At 44.1% G+C, this 20,650-nt stretch overlaps 1 protein-coding gene across 2 annotated transcripts; it reads left to right on the forward strand.

Annotated features, from left to right (window-relative positions):
- Nucleotides 1-334: 334 nt before the first annotated feature.
- Nucleotides 335-18,956, forward strand: LRP11 (LDL receptor related protein 11). Of its 2 annotated transcripts, none has more exons than XM_040058937.1 (7): nt 335-872; nt 5,715-5,881; nt 8,349-8,490; nt 10,530-10,655; nt 11,356-11,565; nt 16,992-17,093; nt 17,366-18,956. In XM_040058937.1, the coding sequence occupies exons 1-7, from the start codon at nt 350-352 to the stop codon at nt 17,518-17,520; spliced, it is 1,425 nt and encodes a 474-aa protein (XP_039914871.1). In that variant the 5' UTR covers nt 335-349; the 3' UTR covers nt 17,521-18,956. The 2 variants fall into 2 exon arrangements, with proteins under 2 accessions (XP_039914871.1, XP_039914870.1); XM_040058936.1 differs by having other exon boundaries at nt 350-872; nt 5,718-5,881.
- Nucleotides 18,957-20,650: the final 1,694 nt, after the last annotated feature.

Genomic DNA, 20,650 nt, shown 5'->3' on the forward strand with positions numbered 1-20,650 from the left:
CTTATCCAACCTGGCCTTGAACGCTTTCAGGGATGGGGCATCCGCAGCTTCTCTGGGCAACCCGCATCAGTTTCTCCTCGCGCTCACAGCAAAGAATTTCTTTCTAATACACATCTTAAATTTCCCCTCTTTCCGTTTGCAGCGCTTACTCCTCCTATCCCTGCGGCTCCTGAAGGGATGTCCCTCTGGGGGGCGGTCCCGGGGCGGGGCCGGCCGGAGCTGTTCGGGGCCGCGGGTGCTGAGCGCGGCCGCTCCGCCTGGTGAGCCGGGCGGGGCCGGCGCCTCCCCGCGCCGCGCTCGCTGGGGGTGCCCCGGGGAGCCGCTCCCGCCGCCGCCGCCGCCCGGGGCCATGGCGGCGCTGGTGCTGCTGCTGCTGGCGGCGCTGGGCGGGCGGGCCGTGCTGCCGGGCGGGCGCTGCGCGGCGCCGCTGGCCGACCTGCGCTCGCAGATCTCGGGCGTGGAGACGCTGCTGGAGGAGTTCCGCCGGCAGCTGCGGCAGGAGGAGCCGGGACCGCCGGCCGCGGCGGGCGGCGGAGGGGGCGGCGGGGAGCGGTGCGGGGGAAGCGGCGGCTTCTCCGCCAGGCCCGACTCCATCATCCGCACCAAGGACTCCATCGCGGCCGGCGCCACCTTCCTGCGGGCTCCCGGCGCCGTGTCGGGCTGGCGGCAGTGTCTGGACGCCTGCTGCGCCGAGCCGCGCTGCACGCTGGCCGTGGTGCAGGGGCCCGCCCGCCCGCGGGGCACGGCGGCCGAGCCGAGCTGCTACCTCTTCGACTGCACGCACCGCGGCCGCCCCGTCTGCCGCTTCGCTCCGCACCGCGGCTTCAGCTCCTACAGCCGCCGCACCGCCGGCGTCGCTCCGCCGCCCACGGGTAAGCGGCTCTCGCGGCGGGAAGGGCGGCACGGAGATGGCGGCGCTCGGCGCGGGGGCGGCAGGGCCGCGGAGCCGCCGCCCGACGGGAGCGGGCGCGTCCGTGCGGCTGCCCCGGCGCCGGGAACCCGCTCCCGGGTCGTGGGGCGTCGCCGGAGGGAGGACGGGACGAGGAGGGCCGGGCTGCGCCGTGCCATTCGGCGGGGTTCCCTCGGCCGGGAGAGGCGGCCCGGCCGTGCCGAGGGAACCTTACCAACGTGTATAAATACCTGACGGGGGGGGTGGTTCCAAGAGGATGCTTCCAGGCTCTTCTTGGTGGTGGCCGGCAATAGGACACGAGGCAATGAACAGAAACTGATGCACAGGGTGTCCCAGCTGAGCGTGAGGAAGAACTTCCTTACCGTGCGGGTAACCGCGCACTGCAGCAGGCTGTGCAGAGAAGTTGTGGGGTCTCCCTCACTGGAGATACTCGAAACCATCTGGACACAATCCTGTGCCGTGTGCTGTGGGACAACCGTGCTTCAGCAGGGAGGTCGGACCATATGACTCACTGCGGTTCTTCCTGACCTGAACCATTCTGTGAGGGCTTTGGGGGCGTTTGGGTTTGGGGAAAGCCATCCCTCAATACCTCTGCCTCTGCAGAGTCCCTGACGGGCATTGTGCCAGCCAGCTGGTGGCTGGGAGCCAGAGAGTGGGACGTGCATGTTCACAGGGGAACCAGAGAAGTCCCAGCTCCCCAGGAACTGTGCATATTGGGCACCTTGGAAAGCACAAAGTGCTGGTCCCAGCTATGCCATAACCTGGTGTGTAGCTTGAGAGCCAGCATATGCCCTTCTTGAGGCTGCTGTCCAAATGTCGTTGCCTAAGACAGCTTCTTACTCACTTAAATCAAGATTTTTCGTGCTTAAGAGCTCGAGAGCTAGACTGAAGAAGACAAGGATACCTCACCAGTAGCCCAGACGCAGCAAGGACATTCTCCACAAGCACCTCTGGAAACCAGGCCACATCAAAAGCAGCAGTTTGTTCAACTCTGAAGCATATTTAAGAACAATACAATCCAGAGCAAGCAGCTGTCGATGAAAACAAATCTGGATTTCTAAATTTGGAGTCTGTTTCCCAGGACCTGATTCAAAGAATTTATTTGCCTTTCCCTACCTCCTGTTGTTAAACAGTCTCCTCTTAACTAATTTTGACTTAATTTCATTGTCTCTGTTGACAATACTTTCCCAAATGTCATCTGCATCTTACTCAGCGATAGATCTCATCAGAAGTAAATTAGTCACTGCATGCAACATGAAAAAGTGTTGGTGTGGGTGAAAACAGTGCCCAGATGTGCCTGCTCTTACTGCTTTCTTGGGAGGGGAGACCTCAGGCTTGAGGTCCATTCAGTGCAGCATGTTTCATGAGAACGTCAATGGGAATCCCCATGAATGAAATGTGAGAGAGCAGGGGCTCGATTTCTAGAGGCATTATGATGCCTAGGTATTTTTTGCAAAGTGCATGGGCAGGTAAATTAGAGAGCTATAAGGAAGGCAACAGAAATGAGGCAAGCTTAAGGTGCCAGAAAAACCCAAGGTGTGATTTTGACATTTTCAACCGGAGTAGTATTAATTTTACAGTGTTATTTATGTAGCAGCTTCGGGGTAATTATATTTCATAAGCCTGTATGCACTTGCATGAGAGAAGGCTTAAAATGAGATTTTACGTCAAAGTCATACAGAATTAGTCTTTGTCTTGAACTGCCTTAATTCCGTTAAAACCTGGAACTAATTTAGAGTGCAACATAAATAGTATATTGTACAAATGATTCTCTGTCTATTAGAAATATTTCTTGAATTCCTTGAGTTCTTGAATTCTGGAGTTCTTAAACTTTGCCTTTTTGGCAGCTTTTCTGACTATCAGCACTGGATTTGCAAGGCAGTTCCAGTTCCTAGTCTGCAAATTTTAGTGTCCTGTTGGTTTTATTTAAAAGTCTGCCTTGTGAGTGATGGTGGTATTGGAAACAGGGGTTTATGATTTCTTAATGCAATTACACTGGAGCTGAAGCAAAGCCACAAAGGAGAATGAACTTTTATTCAAACATCTGTCATATGTGACACAGACCAGGAGAGATAAAATTAAGATTGAGTTATTTTGCTCTGATGTTTTGTTACCAGTGCATTCTTGATTTACATTGAAAAAATGATCTGCACAACAGGATGATGAAGGCACATCTCTTTTCCCTTCTGTCATGAATGAGTTTAGGAAATTTAGGAAAGAAGTTTTCATTTCAAGATTTTTTTCCATGAGGGGATCACATTTTAGCTGCTCCTTTTTTTTTCCTTTCAGAGTACTTTGTTCTTGAGTCTCCCACTGTTTTCTTTCTGATGATACCAAACCAACATTTACCCACAGATGTGGTGCCCTCATAATTCCAAAATATTTCTGTGCATTGGGATACAGTGATCTCTAAGATCACTAGAGGTGAGCAATGGGAGGATTCAACATCAAGGTTAACTAATACCAAACACATTCAGGAGCTGGCAATGAAATAACCTTTTGTAACAAAGCCTTCATTCAGAAAACTAACTGGAGGCTTTGTTAGTGGCAGGACAAGTCTATAGAAAGGATGGAAGAAGCAGAATAAATAAAGTGCAGGATAAAAAAAAAAGCCTATTGTGTTCACTCCCAAAGGGGAAAGTGCTTCACCCCTTCTTCTAGAAAGCAGCCAGCTCAAGCATCTCAGAGTGTTGACCTGGTATTTCAGTTCCATACTGCTTACTTGCGTTCAGCTTAAATGAAAATTGAAAACAGAAGTTAAGAGATGATTTTTCTGCTGACCTGTGTCTGATAGTGCTTTATTCCCATGAGTGATGGTTGCAAGTGCCTCCGTGGAGTATGCCTCCAATGAGTTTGCCTCCTTGTTTATTTATGCTGACTTCTTATTCCCCAGATGTGGAGGTGTTTAACTCTCTAAGGATCATGTATCCCATTGCTTAAAACTTTGCTGTGGAAAAATAATCTTCAGCTCAATAGGCTGTCTCCTCCCATGCAATATGTCTCTATCAGGCCAAATTTTCCTTTTTGCCATAGATTTACCTTTCTGAAGATCATCTGGTGGCTTACAAGCAAAGGGTGGTGCCTCCATCCTTTGGGACCAGAGGTCTGTGTGGTCCCTGACTCATCTTTAACAAAGGGCTGGCGTGAATTTCTGTGCCTGACTCAACGTGAAGTGGTCCTTCCCTTGCAACTCTTGCTGCTGGAGTATAAAGTTAGTCCAGGAAGAGAGTATCCTTATTGCTTAGGGGAAGTGGGGCTTGCCTCTGCCCCTGCAGGGCATTGATCAAGACATTCAAACCAGACAGGTGACATGAAACTCCTTTCCAAGATAGTAGCAGAAGACTGAGCTGTGCTTTTTGAGACCCAGGTCAGTCTCTTTTTGACTGTTACTTGTAAAGTAAGTAATTGTGTGAAAACTGTATGTAACTCATTTATATTAAATGAAAGTTGCCCTGGCACCATAGTGATGGTGGTTATTAACAGTGACTTTTGGGTTTGGGGGTTTTTTTGCACTTGGGTGTTGCTTTTTTAAACAAAGTTGGTTTAAGAAGCAATTAGGCAAAGCCTTCTTGTCATCAGATGAGCAAGAACCATTTCATAGTTTCTATTATTAGACCTGGTTTTAGTTATTTGTATGTTTTCCTAACTTTAGGCATTTGCCTTCAAATTTTCTATGCCTGACCTACTGCTGAAAAAAACAAGAAATAAGAATTTGGCTGTTCAGTCAGAGATAAACAGTTGTCCCACTCCTCCCATGAGTTCCAAGGCTTCAAGCACATTCATGATACTGTTGAAGAGCATGTGCAAGGAAGATTCCCCACACTGATGGGAAAGTACCTTTCCTCTGCCCACACGGAGTGCAGTTACAACCTTAATTTCAGTGACTGCTCTTTGGAGCACAACACCAATATCCTTTACAGGGTATCCTTTGCAGAGGCTGAAGAGCAGAGAGCACCCTGGCACTTCAGGGTGCCCAGAGAAGGACTGAAACTTGAGCGGGGAACTGTAGAAGGATACACTCTTGTGGCCAAAGTTGTCAAACACTGACTTGTAGAACCAGTTTTTTATCCCTCTCTCTTCCCTGCCTGAAGGTTGCAGAATAAGTGACTTAAACTATTTCTGACAAGGCTGTGCACCTAACAGAACCTGACTTTTGTTAGTCTAACCCAAAAGCTTGTGGTCTGATTAGCTCTCACAATTTTAATCAATAAGGATTATACTTTGAATATAGCAAAATGCTATAAATCCTAAATATTCTGAAAATCAAGCTTTCAAAGTCTCAAATGAGGCACTTAAAATTGGTGGTCTCCAATGATTTTTAATCATCATGTGCACTGCTTCATCAGGGTGCCACCTTATGCTAAATAAGTCTTTCATTCCTATAATGATGTATTATAAATTGGGACTATTGAATTATGCAGAGTACTATAAAAGGTATAAAAAAGGTGCTGTAACTGCCATCTGTATGTAAGTCATATTTAAACCTATTTTCCTGAGTTCGGATTTAAAAGTACACTGATGCTAATAATCCTGTTTGTTGTATTGCTGAAACATTCAGGTATCTAGAGAGGTTTTCTATGCCATGTGCTTCTAACGTTAATTCCTGAAGACACCATAGGACAATTAACTAAAATTGAAGCAGATACTACTTCACTTAACAAAGTGTGTGCTAATGAACACGTTCCTCTTTCAGGACGTTGCACAGAGGTGAAACTTGACCTTAACTAAGAAAAAAAAGTGGTCTATATAAATAATCACTCAGTCGCGCCTCACAAATAACTGATCTTCTGTGTTTTAATTGAAGAAGAAGAAGAATACGATGAGCCTCCGCAGTGTAAGGCGGGCCAAGACATTGTGCTGCAGTCACCGGTGGACTGGGTGCTTTTGGATGGCCGAGAAAGCTCCGACGACCGTGGAATTGTGCACTACGAGTGGACACTGCTGCAGGGCGACGCATCGCTTGAAATGCAGGTACGTGTGCAGTACTTGTGGCCAGTTACTTCCAGATCGTTGTGTTCAAGTTTTAAATGTACAGCTAAAAATATTAAATATATTCAAATCTGTCTACCAGGCACCAAAATTAGGATGCCTGTACAACTCGAACTTCTATTTCACGGAAATGTAGAGCAGCCCAGGTTGAAAAGGACCACAAAAAATCGTCTGGTCCAACCGTATGTGGAACAAGGAGCCTCGATGAGATTATTTTATCCGTCCAATCCCATCTGGAAGACTTCCAGTGAAGGAGACTACACTGTGTTCCTGGGTAGCTCCAGTGATTATTTCTAGTGGCTTACACAGTTAATCTCTATCCTGGGTGGCATGGGGCAGCCAGCAGCAAACAACCGTATTTGAGCTCTGCTTCATTTGTACTTGCTGCACTTGGTTTTCAGCTTCTGCCACCCCAGTTAAGAGACCTCTCAGTAATTCAGTTACAAAAAATAGTAAGGGATTTTCACCAACAGTCTCCTGTCAGTGCTTATGGAGGAGGTACAAAGAAACATGGTGAAGACCTTAGGAGATATTTTTTCCATACATTTTCTGCTGCCCTTTGGTTTCAAATTAAAATTACCCATGAAGAGAGGCATTCTTCATTTTAGTCTTTTTTGTGAATGCTCCAGGATCAGCAAGTCCACAGGTTCTACTCATAGTCTGTTCACAGCCCACGACATCCAGGACACACTGGGAACACCACCTAGAGCAAGAAGGATATGTAGAAGTGTGAACCAAAATGAAGCTTTAATAATAGTTGCTAGATATCATCTAGATAAAAGGAACACTTTGTTATCAAAGACTTGTTAATTTGACCCCTTGCAGCATTATTTTCTTCAAAGAGCAATTAAATGCTTTTTAAATTAATCTCTGATTTAGTAACATAGAGTAAAACAAAAATTATAATTTAATAAAAACATTTAAAGTTTATATTTTTAATATTACTCAAAGTCACTTTATAAAATAGAGATAAATCTTATATCCATTCAAACTTGTAAAGTTCACATGAACCTTGGTGGCTTCTTTGTATTTGTTAACAGAAGATGAATTTGACACACATTTATACTTTAATAAATACTTTTCCATTGTGTTGAAGTGAGCAGGGATTTCTCCTACAGATATGTACCCTGGTGATTAGTCATGATAATTTTAATTTTAGAGTTGAATTAAGAACTGTGATTTTTTTTCTTGTGCATTCTTCAGTTGATTTCTTTAGTGCTTTGGTTACTGCCCTGAAGTTACTGGATTTTGTGGCATTTATTCTTTGAGAATAATGTATGAATCCACAGCTACGGGGGAGAATGGGAGTGTGTTTAAATAAGATAAAAGGCAGCTGCTGCATTGCTCTCAGGTAGCAAAGAATAAATAGAAGGCAGAGGATGGGGGAAGGACTACTATAAAGAGATCTTATCATATTGTCAAAGGAAGCCTTTTTTTTTTTTTTTTTTTTTTTCCTATTTCGACCAATTATTTCTTTTTTAGATAATTTGCTTCTCTGATTGATACCCCCCCCTCTGTAGCTGCACAGCTCCTGGACACTTAGGGACAGTAATGGGTTGGGGTTTTTTAAAATGCTGATTATCTGTTTTGAGCCAAGGTTTCTGTGTAAAGAGCTACAGGCCAGTATTCTTCAGGGGATCATGAAAATATAAAGGAAAGCACAAAGGTCACTGGGAGGAGTGGTGGAGTATTCAGAAGTCAGTGGTATTTCTCTGTCTCTGCACTGGGAAGAGACTTGGGCTCCATAGCTCATGAGTTCTAAATACCACATTTGCTATCCCAACAGTCATAGTGAACAACAGCAGGTGTTTTTAGAGCATAATAATTTCTTTAACACACTAAAGAATAAAATTCTAAGGGGTCATACGCTCCATCAGGAGTACTCAACCGTGATCAGATAACAGGATACATTCACGTAAATACAAAAGGAAAGAAATTTCAGTTGGGACATTTTCTCACTGAGAGAAAAAAAATGTGTTTATCAATATACTCTTCCATAATAGAAGGTCCTGGACTCTTAAGACCATATCAATCAAAAATTCTTGTTCTCTTTCAGGCATGAAAATTTATTTCTGTGGATCCATTTTATTTTGTCTACAGACTAACTTGATAAAGAGTACAAGGCAAATATTTTACTGCCTATCCTCTAAAATTACATATCTAATTACTCAAAAATTGAGTTAAATGTGTGTTCTCCATTTGTGTGCTGAGATCCACAGCTCCAGGTAACTGAGTAGATCATGAAAACACTACCTGAATGTTGTGGGTTGTTTTACAAATGGATGCAAAAAAAAAAAAAAAAAAAGAAAAAGAAATTGTTCCATGCTGAAATCCATGCTTGTCTAGACTGCAGGAAGCATTTAATCTGCATGATGAGCTCCTTATTCCTGGAAGGTCATGGATTGATCCATTGTACCAATATGTTTTTTTACCCTGTGCCTTTACTCAGGTACCACAGCCAGGAACGCTGAAACTGTCCCACCTTCAGGAGGGCGGGTATATTTTCCAGCTAACAGTGACAGACACTGCAGGTCAGCGGAGCTCTGACAACGTCTCTGTGACCATTCTGCCCATGATTCATTCTGCAGCAGGTGAGAAAATGTCTGGAGCTGTTGCCTCTGGGACACCCAGGGTATGGTATTCAGAACAGAGCAAGGGTCTTGATAAAGGTAAAAATGCTATTCTCCATTTTCAGTGTTTTATTTTGCCCTTGTTCATTACATAATGACATCTCTTTCAGCTTTGAATCACTCTTTCAAAGTGAGGAAACAAGCAAGCAGGTATCATTTGCCTGTTAGAGCAATAGTACTTTCAGACACTGAGTATTTCCCCTTCTATTTCTAATAAGCCTGCAGGGTTGGAAGAGTGAAATATTGACACATATCAGATGCATTGTAGCAGTCAGATAATGTGGGCAATGTGACAGGGCTTGTGCTATAGGGAAGACCCAGTTAAAATTACTTAATAGTGTGTTTGAGGCACACTAATAATAATACTGACCTGCATCTGTAGTCTGAAAGCTGGCATGGTTTTTTGTTTTAATGTGTTTAAGTTTTTGTGTTTGATGGTTGTTATTGAAGCCTTATGCTACTGGGGAAGCTGAAACTGGAACTGACTCTGAGCTTCAGAAACATGTCAAAAGCATAAAAGGTAGAAAGTAAGTTGGATTTCAGTGGCTGTCAGTCCTGCTCTTAAATGTAATAACTTCTAATTACATTGTAATTAACAAGTTGTTAGTGCAGATCTGCTGCTCGGGCACAAAGTAAAAGTTAAATAGCATTATCACCATGTTCAGCAGAACCAGTGAAAATCTTGCTCTGCACCAGCACAATATCTCTGTGTGAGAGGGTAGTGGCAATAAAGTGTTATTACAAAAAAATCTGCTTAATTACTGCCTGTGTTCCAGTAATGGATGATAGAGTTGTGTTCATTAATGTTTCATTCAGCTAAAGCAGCCAGAGAGGTTTGCTGGTTTGTTTATTTGCTGCTGTGGGTATCTGGGGTATCTTTTGTGTGGAGCACGTAGGGAATTTGCTGTCTTTTTTATTTTTCTAATTCCCCAGCTACATTAGCAATTCAAGTGCTACTGCTATAGCTAAACCAGTTCCTGATGCCTTAATACATGCAAGAACATTGCTATTACTAGTGCTGAAGTTCAGGAGATGCATTTTCAGATTTTAGATGTTCTACACAGTTGTCTGCACTCCTGGCATCCTTCCCTTAGCGTGGTGCAGCGTTTGGTACACAGCAGGATAACAACCAAAGGCTGTGACTCCCTTATGCAAATTGATTTGCTCTTACAACACTAATCAGGCACTGAACTGGATAGTGCTTTACAAAGTGATGAACTGCACTGCTCTTGTAAAGACAAAAGCACAGATGTAAACACTTGATAATTACAGAATCAGAATGGGTTTCAGGAAAGCTTTGAGTATGCAGAATGGAACATCCAGGGATACTCTCCATTTCCAGGGGAATCCAAATGTTAAAGCAGGCAGCAGCCAGTTCTTTCTGGTGAAAGTAATTTGTGAGAACGTGACCTTGTCCTGTTCTAATCTGTGCTGTATTGAAGTCACTGAATTGTCGATGTCAAGAAATGACAAGCATTCTTTAAGTATTTTAATTAGGTTGCAGACAATATCTCATAAATGATCCCATATTGTCCAAACGTGTGCATGTAAAACAATGTATTGGTGTTGAATGGATATGCAGTAGGAATTATGTGTTGGAGGGATGCAGTTACAGCCACAGAGATTTAATTTATTTATTTTCAGGGCTGTTCTGCATCTTTTAAGCCTAGGAAGATCTCCTTTCAGCTTAGGCCAGCAGAATTCAAAGCGCTGTAAGGGTGCTGCACAAGGTGTAAGGTGCAACAGCCTCCAGGTTGAGTATTCCTGTAATAAAGAGATTGCCAGGGTAGAGATGAAGGTGCCAGGAACAGCCATTGCCCGTATTTGCTTCTGTGTCAATATGATGTCACGCAGCTGAGTCTGGACTTTCTGCCTTGTTCACGGTGCTTCTTGGCATAGCCTGGTTTTGCTTTTTCCTCCGTGCTGCAGATTTTAGGCACTGATTCAGTATTTGCCTCTTGGATTTCTCTTTTGGTAATTTGGGAATTGTTTCTCAACAGCCTGTGTTGGGGTTTGCTCTCGCTACCAGTTTATCTGTGATGATGGCTGCTGCATTGACATCACGTTTGCGTGTGACGGTGTGAGACAGTGTCCTGATGGATCAGACGAGACTTTCTGCCAGAATCGTAAGTGTGCCAGGCCACAGTGGCACAGTAGACTGTGAAAGTAATCACAGCCTCAGTGACCAAAGGGGCAGGATGGCGCTTCTGTGGCCTCTCTCCCTGTGAGCAAGCAGTTTGGTCCCAGCCTTTCACTGGAATTAGCAAATGGGAAGGTTTAATATCCACATACTCAGGTGTTCAAAAAATTTATTTAAAGCATATTAAAACTGTCAATGGTCCCTAAGTGACAGGTTTTGCATTCAGCAGCTAAAAGATCGGTTTTGCCCTTGCACGATGATTCTGGAAATAGGATCCATGGTCTCTGTCTGAAAGGGTGTCTCAGAGGTACCCTTCACAGTGCTGTTAGACACCTTGCAAGAATCTGAAACACCATGGACACACAAGGGAACCTGTTGATTCGCCATCATGCTGTTTGTTTTTGTTAGTCATCCCTCAGCATGTGCCCATGCTCAGCTAAGTGAACAACACCCATCAGAGGGTGAATGGCCACAGTGTTTAACCACTCTTTCATTATATTTTAGTCACTGGATTCCACTGCAGAGGTCATGGGTGCATCCTTGCAAGCGTTAGGTATCTGTGACTGATATTTCATACGTGTGAACCTGAGGAAGTTGGTTACTCTGCCTCAAGGCCCCTCTTTGACAGACTTCCTTAAGAACCATTCCCTTCAAAGTTGTACAAAAACTTTTGTTTCTGTTAACAGTCAGCTCAGGTCGGAAGACGGTGACACATGAGGCTCTTGGCACTACCCAGCAAAAGACTGCAGGACTGACTGAAAACACAGAGAAAAACTCTGCAGAGAACACCCTGAAAGCCACTGCCAGAAATCAACCACTTCTCCCAGTGGATGCAGATATGTCTAACCAATCGCTTTCTCAGGGACCAAAGAAACAAATCAGTGGATTTGTTCCAGGTAAGAATTGAATCAGGTTCAATAAATCATTCTTCTTAAAGAAAGGAAGTGTCTTGCCCCTTAAATTGAATTTAATTTTTTGTGCCTGGCTAAGAGGAAAAAAAAATTAAAATGTAAATAAATACAAAAGAAACCTGTAATAATGAAGTTCTAAGTAGGTTTTGATTTATTATTGTCAAGTCTGTTTTTTACTAGGTGCAAAAAGAAAGTTAAAATGTGGGAATGCTAGGGAAATAATACAGTCTAAACATCAAAATGTGCAGTGAACTAAATAAAAATTCTGCCACAGGTTTAGCTGTGTAGGCTGATGTATTAAGGCTCTTTAAATCTGCAGGAGAGTACATCAGGAGAACGTAACAAAGTGCTGTTCAACTTGGGTGAGAGTAATTGGTTTGCTCCTGGTGCTAAGCATTACCTCTCTCTTTTTTTTTTTTTTTTTTTTTTTTTTTTTTTTTTTTTTTTTTTTTTTTTTTTTTTTTTTTTTCCTGAACTCCGTCTCCAGAGCAGGAGAAGTCTTCTATCACTGTAGAAAAGTCTCAGGCTTTGGTAACAAGCTACCTCAGGTGTCCATGTACAGGTCCCCAGTATTGTTCTGCACAGCGGCTGCAGGCCTGTAGTGAGTCATTGTGTGATGTTACAGATGTTACAGACAGAGCCCCAGCCTTGGCCTTGGTAAAGTTACAGAAGCTGAAATGAAATTGATGTGTCTTTTATGGTTCATGCTGATGAATTAAAATGATCTGAAATGGCAATTATATGAAAGCAAAACTGTGTGCACAGAGTCTAAAATCAGTACAAACCCCCCACTTTTATTTCTTCATGGTTTACACTGATTCGTGTGCCCCAAAGACACAGCTATTTATAACCAGATTTCTTTTCCAGTTACAACAGAGCAGTGCCTCAGTGCCCTCTGCTGTCGACTCTGAAAAGGGCACTGCCCTCGTTGGCACCTGGGCGTTCCTTCAAGGTGCTTGTACTTCATCTGTGGAGTGCAGAAGGAGTGAAAACTCTGCAAAGGGAACACTCCGTGAGCACTCTGCAAAGGGAGTGAAAACAATGTTCTCAAGAATTTGATGGCTTCAGTGAATGTGTGGGGGGACTGACAGCAAAATCCTGTCCCAAATGTTTTCCCCTTTTCTGGCAGTATAGATCACCTCTACATGATTCCTCAGTGCTGACTAAAATTCTGAAGTCTGCTTCACTCACATAATCTTGAGTGACACCTGATATGGGGCCACCCAAATAAACATCAGACTTCCAAAGGACTTTGCAGGCTCCAGTGGGAGGTCAGCTGCTAAGTAGGTCTCAAAAATCATTTGGCTTGTGAATCCCGGCGTAAAACCAGAACTGAGGTCACCATCTTCAGCAACTGATAATCAAGGGTTATAACTGGAAGTACACTGCAGAAGCATTTTTGCATAATCATTTTCTGTGTTTACCCATTGCACAGTAACTTACTTGCACCAGTTTTGCTCCAAAGGTAGCCTTTTGCATAGCAGTACACAAGCAAAAAGATTCTTAGAAAACTAAACAAGTGTGGTGGGGGTTCAATGATTAGTGTACTACCAGTACACTACCACACTGTTCTAATCTTCTAATTTTCAACAGGCAAGATTTCAAGCTGTTTTATTTCTTATTTCTTACGGGTTTAATATTTTTCTTTTGACAGGGCTCAGTCAAAATTTGATTTTAGGTGCTTAATAATTTCCTCATGGAATAGAACTCAGGAGCCCAATACTTCTAACCAAAAAAGCAGCAAACAGCTCAGTGAGGTTTAAAATCACCTATGGATCAATTCCAGTTAGGGTGCATGCGGTGGGACCTGAAGAGGTGCTAGGCACATGCTAGGTACGTGGGTCTGAAGGGCAGCTGCCAAACACTGCTCTGCCAAAACCTGTTCTGAGCTGCTGTCTTCTCCTGCAGACACTGAAACTTCATAGAGTCCCATGCTGTGTGCTAATGATTCACAGAGGTCCAGAGAGGCTCAAGTCCTGCCCCACTGGGAAACACCACAGTCTTTATGGAGTTGAAGAGACAGGCATCTAACCTATTCCTTAAAATCCAACCAGATCCATTAATTAGACTTCCTTCCACCACTGCCATCTCAAGCAGGTTACAGACCAAATCTAATAATTACGTGATACAAAAATGAGAGGCACAGAAATGCTCCATGAAGCTCATCTGGAAATGTGTCCAGGAGGGCAATAATGCTAGATGCATTTTTGAGGAGAGGTAAGCAATGTTGAGCAGAAATCATACCAGCAGCCTCAAAAGTTCAGCAGCTCCACTGGCAGAAATCCTGTTCTGGGAGGGATTTCTGTCTCCTGCTGCTAGTAGCAAGGTAGAACCTCTGCCTCTGAATCACTGTAAAGGTCTTTGTTGGACTAAGGCAATCATGTTCTTGTTGGCCTGGAGCTGACATTGCAAACATCCAGGCTTCTTGTATACTATTTTACATAAATTTTGAAAATAAGCTTTAGTGGTTTTAATGTCACTGTGGTGAAAACTGTCTACTTAAGGTACATATTAGGGGATATGACTTTACAGAGGCAGCACAGGTTCCAGCTTTTCACTTGCAAGTGTTCCGTTCAGGGCCGCATTTTTCTTAATTCTCAGCTGACAGTTTCAGATCATCATGGAAAAACAATCCAGGAAGGAAAATGTAATGCTCTTAAATCCAGTGACTGCAAGGCAGAATAAGTGGTTTTACCTCCTGGAGACAGCATGTGGCACGTTCCAACTGGCTGCTAGACTTGATGCTTGATACAGGAGCTTTCAGTTGACTTTTAAAGAAGAGAAGTTTTTCCCAAGACATTCTGGGACTGGAGAGTTCATTTGTTTTCTTTTTTACATTTGTTTTTTTATTAGTCGTGGCTAAAGTACCGGTAAAGACCTGTCCCTTCTGCTACTTATCTCTCCATAAACAGCTTTCATCTCAGAGAATTCAATAAAGATGTCTAATAAAGGGACTTCTTTGTCAAGTACGACCATATTTATCTTTTTTCCTTTTCTCCAAAGGAGCTGGGCTAAATTGTAATGTTTTGGACTGTGAGATAGCTCCTGGTAGCAGATATATGAGCTGTCTACCTATGAGTGTGATACTAGGGGAACTTTTTTCCAGAATCCATTTTCTCTTAATAGTCTCTCTGTTCCAAATTTTGTTTAATCTTCCTTACAGTGGCCCTTCATGCTTTGCTCTGACTTGATACAAACTTTTTAAGGATTTACAGTGAAGTATGAAAATATGCAAGTCCAAGTTAATGACTGTTTAAAACTTCCGCCTGACCTAACAGGGGATCTATTCACAGTTAAGAGAGAAGAGAAGAAGAAAAAAAAAAAAAAAAAGAAGAAAAAAAAAAATCATTGATTGTTTACAATGGGTAAATCTTGTTCTGCACTCCTGCCTTTTCAATGGGATTCCTCTACAGCACGGCAAGTCCAGGGGAACAAACACCAAGTCTGACTTTGAGATAACCCCCTCACATACTCAGGGCACTGAATCTTCCACAACAGACTCATGGTCTACTTTTGTCCAAGCTAAAAGGCCAGACATTTTCTTTCAAAGTCGGGAGTGGATGGAGGAAGAGGCATTTGATGTCAATAAAAGAGTCCTTTCTCTCTCTGCAGACGTGTCTCCATGGTAGTGAAGTTTCCCAGACTGCATCTCCTGCAAAAGCCAGCGCAGCATTTCTGCATGGCTGCCTCCAAATAGCCCCAGTGTCCTCCAGGGAAACTCTTAATCCCAGCTGCATATTCTGGCACTCCTGAACTTGCAGATGAATATAGGAAACATTCAGCAGCAGCACAGCACTCTGGAGTGAGCAGTGGGCTGGTTTCTAAGCTGCAGTGGCCAGTAGCAGAGAGGGTCACGCAGACGGGTTGAATTCACGAGCAGCCTGAAGATTTGCACTCTCCAGCACTGCCAACCCAAGTGTATAAATCACCATAACAGCTTTGCATTCCCCTGGCACAGGGTCTCTGCCTCTCCCAAGCTGCCCGTGCAGTGCTGTTCTGGGCTGGGATTACAACATTTGACTCAGTGCCCAGGCCCTAGTCATGTTTTTACTGTGGAGGCACCCACTGCAGTAGCCGTAACCTAGATCTGTAATTTAGGGTAATTGAAAGGGCTGTAAATGGCAATTTCCTCGGAGCAGACTAAAAAATCAAGAGAAAGTGAAAACCAAATTAAACCCATGTAAAATGCCTTATTCCAGGCTGCCAAACTTCTTTGTGGAAATTACTCTTTGTGTTCTAGAGATAACAGATAAGATACTGAGCAGCACTGACTCTGATAGTCTCTCCAGTAATGTAAGAACAGCCACAATTCCTAGCAAAACCCTACGAGGTTTATTGAAAGGATTCCATTCTTTCTACCCTTCCAAAAATTTTCTGCTAAACTTCTCTCCATATTTGCCAAATTTCTTTACAAGCAGTTGACTTAAATATTCCCTTTACTTAAATGCCAGGGAAACAAATTTCTAAAGCAGGCATTTATATGCAGGCTGGAGCAGCTCTTAAAAAGAGCTGATGTCTTTTGGGTATTTCCAAAATAAAGACAAATATTCATTTAGTTTAATTCTGGAAAAAGAGAAGCAGAAAACAGCTGCTGGTTTTGGTGCCAGTTACATTCAGGTGCTCTTGCACATCTCTGATACCATACGGATATTTTAAGGCCAGTACATTTACTCTTAGAATTTTTTCAAGCCCACTTTACATGCCAGGACAACATCAGGAGCCCAATGAGGAGAGGGCCATGGGTTGTTTCTGCAGGTAAATTTAGTGTTTGTGCACCCTCAGCCAAAATGGCAGGGCAATAAACCTGCAGTCTGGGAGGCTGCGTTCTGCCTTGCAGTGGGGACATTAGCATGGACTTCCATGACAGTACCAGTGAAACAATTCAAGCTTTATTTAGCAGTCGTGTGCATTTGCTGCTGCCACTGCCAGGGACTCCTTCTGCAGCTCTTCAGAGCTGCTGGTGGTGGGTGGGACTTAGACACAGTGCACGTTCCAACCTAATTGACTTAAACACTTCCTTAGCACCCACCACTATATGTAATTCCAATGACAACATTTCACATTCATATTCTACAGATCTTGTAGCATAGTGTGTTTCTGCTAGCTGTGTCACAGTTCTGAAGGCTGCCAGCAAATGTATCACAGCACAGTCAAAGTGCCCTTGCTTTTGGTCGAGATGCATTGTGGTTTGGTATTTTACCCAGTTTTGGGTAAAATTGAATCTAAATTTTAGCTTTAGCTTCACAGTGAAACATTTCAAAAAAGTCAAGTTATACAGTCAAATTTCTTAAACTGTACTTTTGGGGTTTTTTCCCCCTAAGTTTAAGCACTTCACATTATTTAATACTAGTGGATAAGACTTCTGGGTAACTGAACTACAGTATTAATTTATCTTGCTTGATTTTGTGCAGATAACAGTTCCTCAGGGAAAAGAATAGATGATAAAAATGGGGATGGCATAATGATGCCAAAGAGAGATCAGCTTGGAGGCGGTCGCCCAGTCCCAGAAACAGGTAAGAACAACCATGTGAATTAATTTTGAATTACGTCAGTTTTTCAGCCAGGTGCTATAGATAGAGATAAAGTGGTCAAGAATTGAATAATGTACTTACATATTCTGAACTGGCCCTAACACGATCGTACAGTTTAGTTTCATAGTATGAGTTGTCCCAATTACTATCAGCTAGTGACAGGCTAGCTGTATTTTTAGAGAAAAAATTCAGGTTTTCCCTACCAGCATCTCACTGTGTTAAATAAAATGTAATTTCTCTTAACCTCGTTGTAGGTGCTGTGTTACCCTTAGCCTTAGGCTTGGCAATCACTGCTTTGCTGCTGCTCATGGTCGCTTGCAGACTGCGCTTAGTGAAACAGAAGCTCAAAAAAGCTCGACCCATTACATCTGAAGAGTCCGATTACCTCATCAATGGGATGTATCTCTAAAAACTGGATTTGGGTCAGTTGTTTTCTCCCCTTTCTCCTGTGTCCATGAATTTCTGCCTCTATTAAAGGACCAAAACCCTTAGTTTATTTTCAAGTGTAGAAGAAGCCTATGAGATGAAGAACATACTCTTCCCCTTCTGTAATAATATAAAAAGTGGGTAGATGTCCTTGCTCAGAAAATAAGAAACGTTCAGGCTCCAGAGAGTAGCTCCAGTCGATTGTTGTGCAGAAGACACTGCAAGGTGAGGAGACCCCAAGCTGGATGTGCGGTGCCCTTGCCCTCCCCACAGCAGCTGGGGCCTCAGCCAGGCCTCAGTGCACCCCAGGGCCCTGGAGCAGCCAGGGCTCCACAGCCCAGCTGTGTTGGCCGAGGTGTGGGGGAAGCCTGTGCCACCTTGCTCTTGTCAGGGCTGCCACCACTGCGGGGACCGGGAGGCTCCAGCCAACACATTCCTTCACTGTCCAGCAGAGACCAGTTGTGTTCTTTCCCCCTGATGCACTGGGAGGATTTTCGTGAAAGAATGTGTCTTGCTTTGTTAATTAAAAGCAATTGCTATCCAAGCACCAGCTTTTGCAAAGAAAATTGGGACTTAAGGAAGAAAGCATCTTATTTTCACTCTGTTTAAGCCTCTGTGCTGCTAGCAGACAGCCATGCTTGCTAAATGCTGAAATGAAAAAATGCAGCTCCTCAGCGGATGAGCTTGGACTTGCCAGCGCTCAACAGCAGTTGTGTACTGCTGCCTAAAGAAGCTGTGGATGCCCCATGGCTGGCAATGTTCAAGGCCAGGCTTGATGGAGCCCTGAGCAACCTGGTCTAGTGGAAGGTGTCCCTGCCCATGGCAGGGGGCCTGGAGCTAAATGATCTTTAAGGTCCTTTCCAACCCAAACCCCTCTATGATTCTGCATACAATCCCAGAGCTGTGTCTCTCCCCAGAGCTCAGGGCTTGTTCAGGCTTTTCCACACCCAGCCTCCCACAGCGTGAGAACACAGCACACAGCAGTTTCTACCTGAGATGCCAGAGTATAGGATTCCTGCTGGTTATCCCCTAGCTCCCTGCAAAGCTTGAAAGCTTCGGTGATCTGCCCTAACCCTAGAAAAATTCTCATAGAATTAGAGCAAGTAATTGATACGTGTGAGTGAACTGCAGATGTGTTACCAGTAAAATGTGTACAGTACATGTTATATATACATATATACACACACCCACACACACTGTGCTGTCTGTCTTGTCTGGCTGTCCAAGGATGTCACATTCCTCATGGATCTCAATAAAACCAGAGTCAAATGAGGCATGCAGCATTTTGTATGTCGTCTTTTTGTACTTCAGTAACTTTGAGTCAGCAAGAATATTGCCATGGTATACAAATAGTTCTTCAAGTAATTTGTTCTTGATTACTTTATGTAAAATAGCTCTAATAAACCAATTCTATTCTTATATTTATTGCATTGTCTTTCGTTTCCATTGGCAGCTCAATTTTGTGCTACAAGACTGCATCACAAGAGCAGACAGAAGTACATTTCTCCTTTCTGTGAAACAGCCTTATAAGAAGCTGGAATGTGTATTCCAGTGCGTGGCGAGTTGTTGAGATACTTGTTTCAGGGAGTCAGAGAAGGACAGGGCATCCACCTGTGTGAGCTGTCTCTCGAGCAGTGCTTGAGCTGAGCAGGACAGCAGTTGTAGAGAGCTGTGCCAGCCACTCGGGGAATCTGGTTGCTAGGGTTTGTGCCACATGAGGCAAAGTCTGTTCGTACTTCAGTGTTACTGTGGGTCCAGTACGGCCTCTCTTCCATCCCAGCCTCCAGCAGACATGGCAAATAGTGCAAGACCCAAAAGACCATATTTTAAATACAGCCTTCTAGGGAAGACTCAGTGCCCATTTGGTTGGGGTCTTATTTTCCACCATTGAAATTTGCGCTGGGTTTTAATTAAATACCTAAATGTCCTTCACCACCTTACCAAAGCAGCAAGAAAAGTGGTCTTTTCTCTCTCTGCCCACTGTGCTCCTGTTAACAAAACCCGTTACCCTGGCACACAGCCAGCAGCGGAACGAAAGCTTTGGTTTTGTTCTGCTGTGCAGAACAACAGCAAGATCTGGCACAAGGCACAAGCCAGCCAGTACAGCCGTGGTGCAAGAGCTCAGCTTTGCAACCACTTTACCCAACAGCAGGCTTTGTTTCTGTGCTGCTGCTGGCTGAATAAACCTTGACGGATTTTGCATCTGACAGCTGCGAATGAACGCCTCCAAGCAGAGAGCAGCAGACAGCAAGCACGGTGCAGGAGTCTGGCTAATGCTGCGTTAGTGCCACAGTCATCCCAGGGACTCTTCTTTCTGCAAGGGGAGGTGGTGACAGTCGCTGCTCTGCGGGCCACCAGCCTGAGGCCTGTTACTTCCCAGGTGACAGCAAACTCCGCGGCTGGAGTGAAATAAAACAGTTTTCACCTTACCAGAGAGAGCTTGGGGGCATTGTCAGCTGGATGGAGAGCAAGACAAAGTGAGCAAAGTAACGGACTGGCTTGGCAGCACCTGCAATTAACACACACACTGGTCGCAATACCACGTTTGCATCTAATAGCTTTCATGTTATTTGATTTTAAATAAGTCATAATGAACTACTGAGCTACAGCACATCGGGGAATAGCAGAAAATACTGTCAACATGCTCAGGATGCCTTTCCCCTTCTCCCCAGGCAGCTCCCAGCCACTGCCTCCTGCTGACACCACTTCTCTAGCCCCTTCCCAGCCACTCCCTAGGTTGGGGCTCTCCCTCTGATGTCAAAGGAGGGCTCAGAGCAGGCAGCACTTCTAGCTCATCTTCATGGCTGCTTTGCTAAAACTGCATTCATGGCCTCTCACGCAGAGCTGGGGAGTTTTTACAGTCACAGATCACAGAATATTCTGAGTCGAAAACGGACCTACAAATGTTTATCGTGTAGCAGAAGTGAGACACTCTGTGTGAAGGTCATCGCTATTTGAAGTCTGTCAGATCTGTTTTTCCTGTCCTGAACGCTGACATTTGTCTATCTACATATCTGTGAATATGCTCAGTCCATCTATTCTTACCAGTATTTTAGGTAAGCAGGTAATACTGACTAGCCTGTCTGCATAGCTCTGTGGATGTTGCTCCTCTG

Source organism: Hirundo rustica, chromosome 3 (assembly GCF_015227805.2).
Source record: "Hirundo rustica isolate bHirRus1 chromosome 3, bHirRus1.pri.v3, whole genome shotgun sequence".
Classification (NCBI taxonomy): Eukaryota; Metazoa; Chordata; class Aves; order Passeriformes; family Hirundinidae; genus Hirundo; species Hirundo rustica.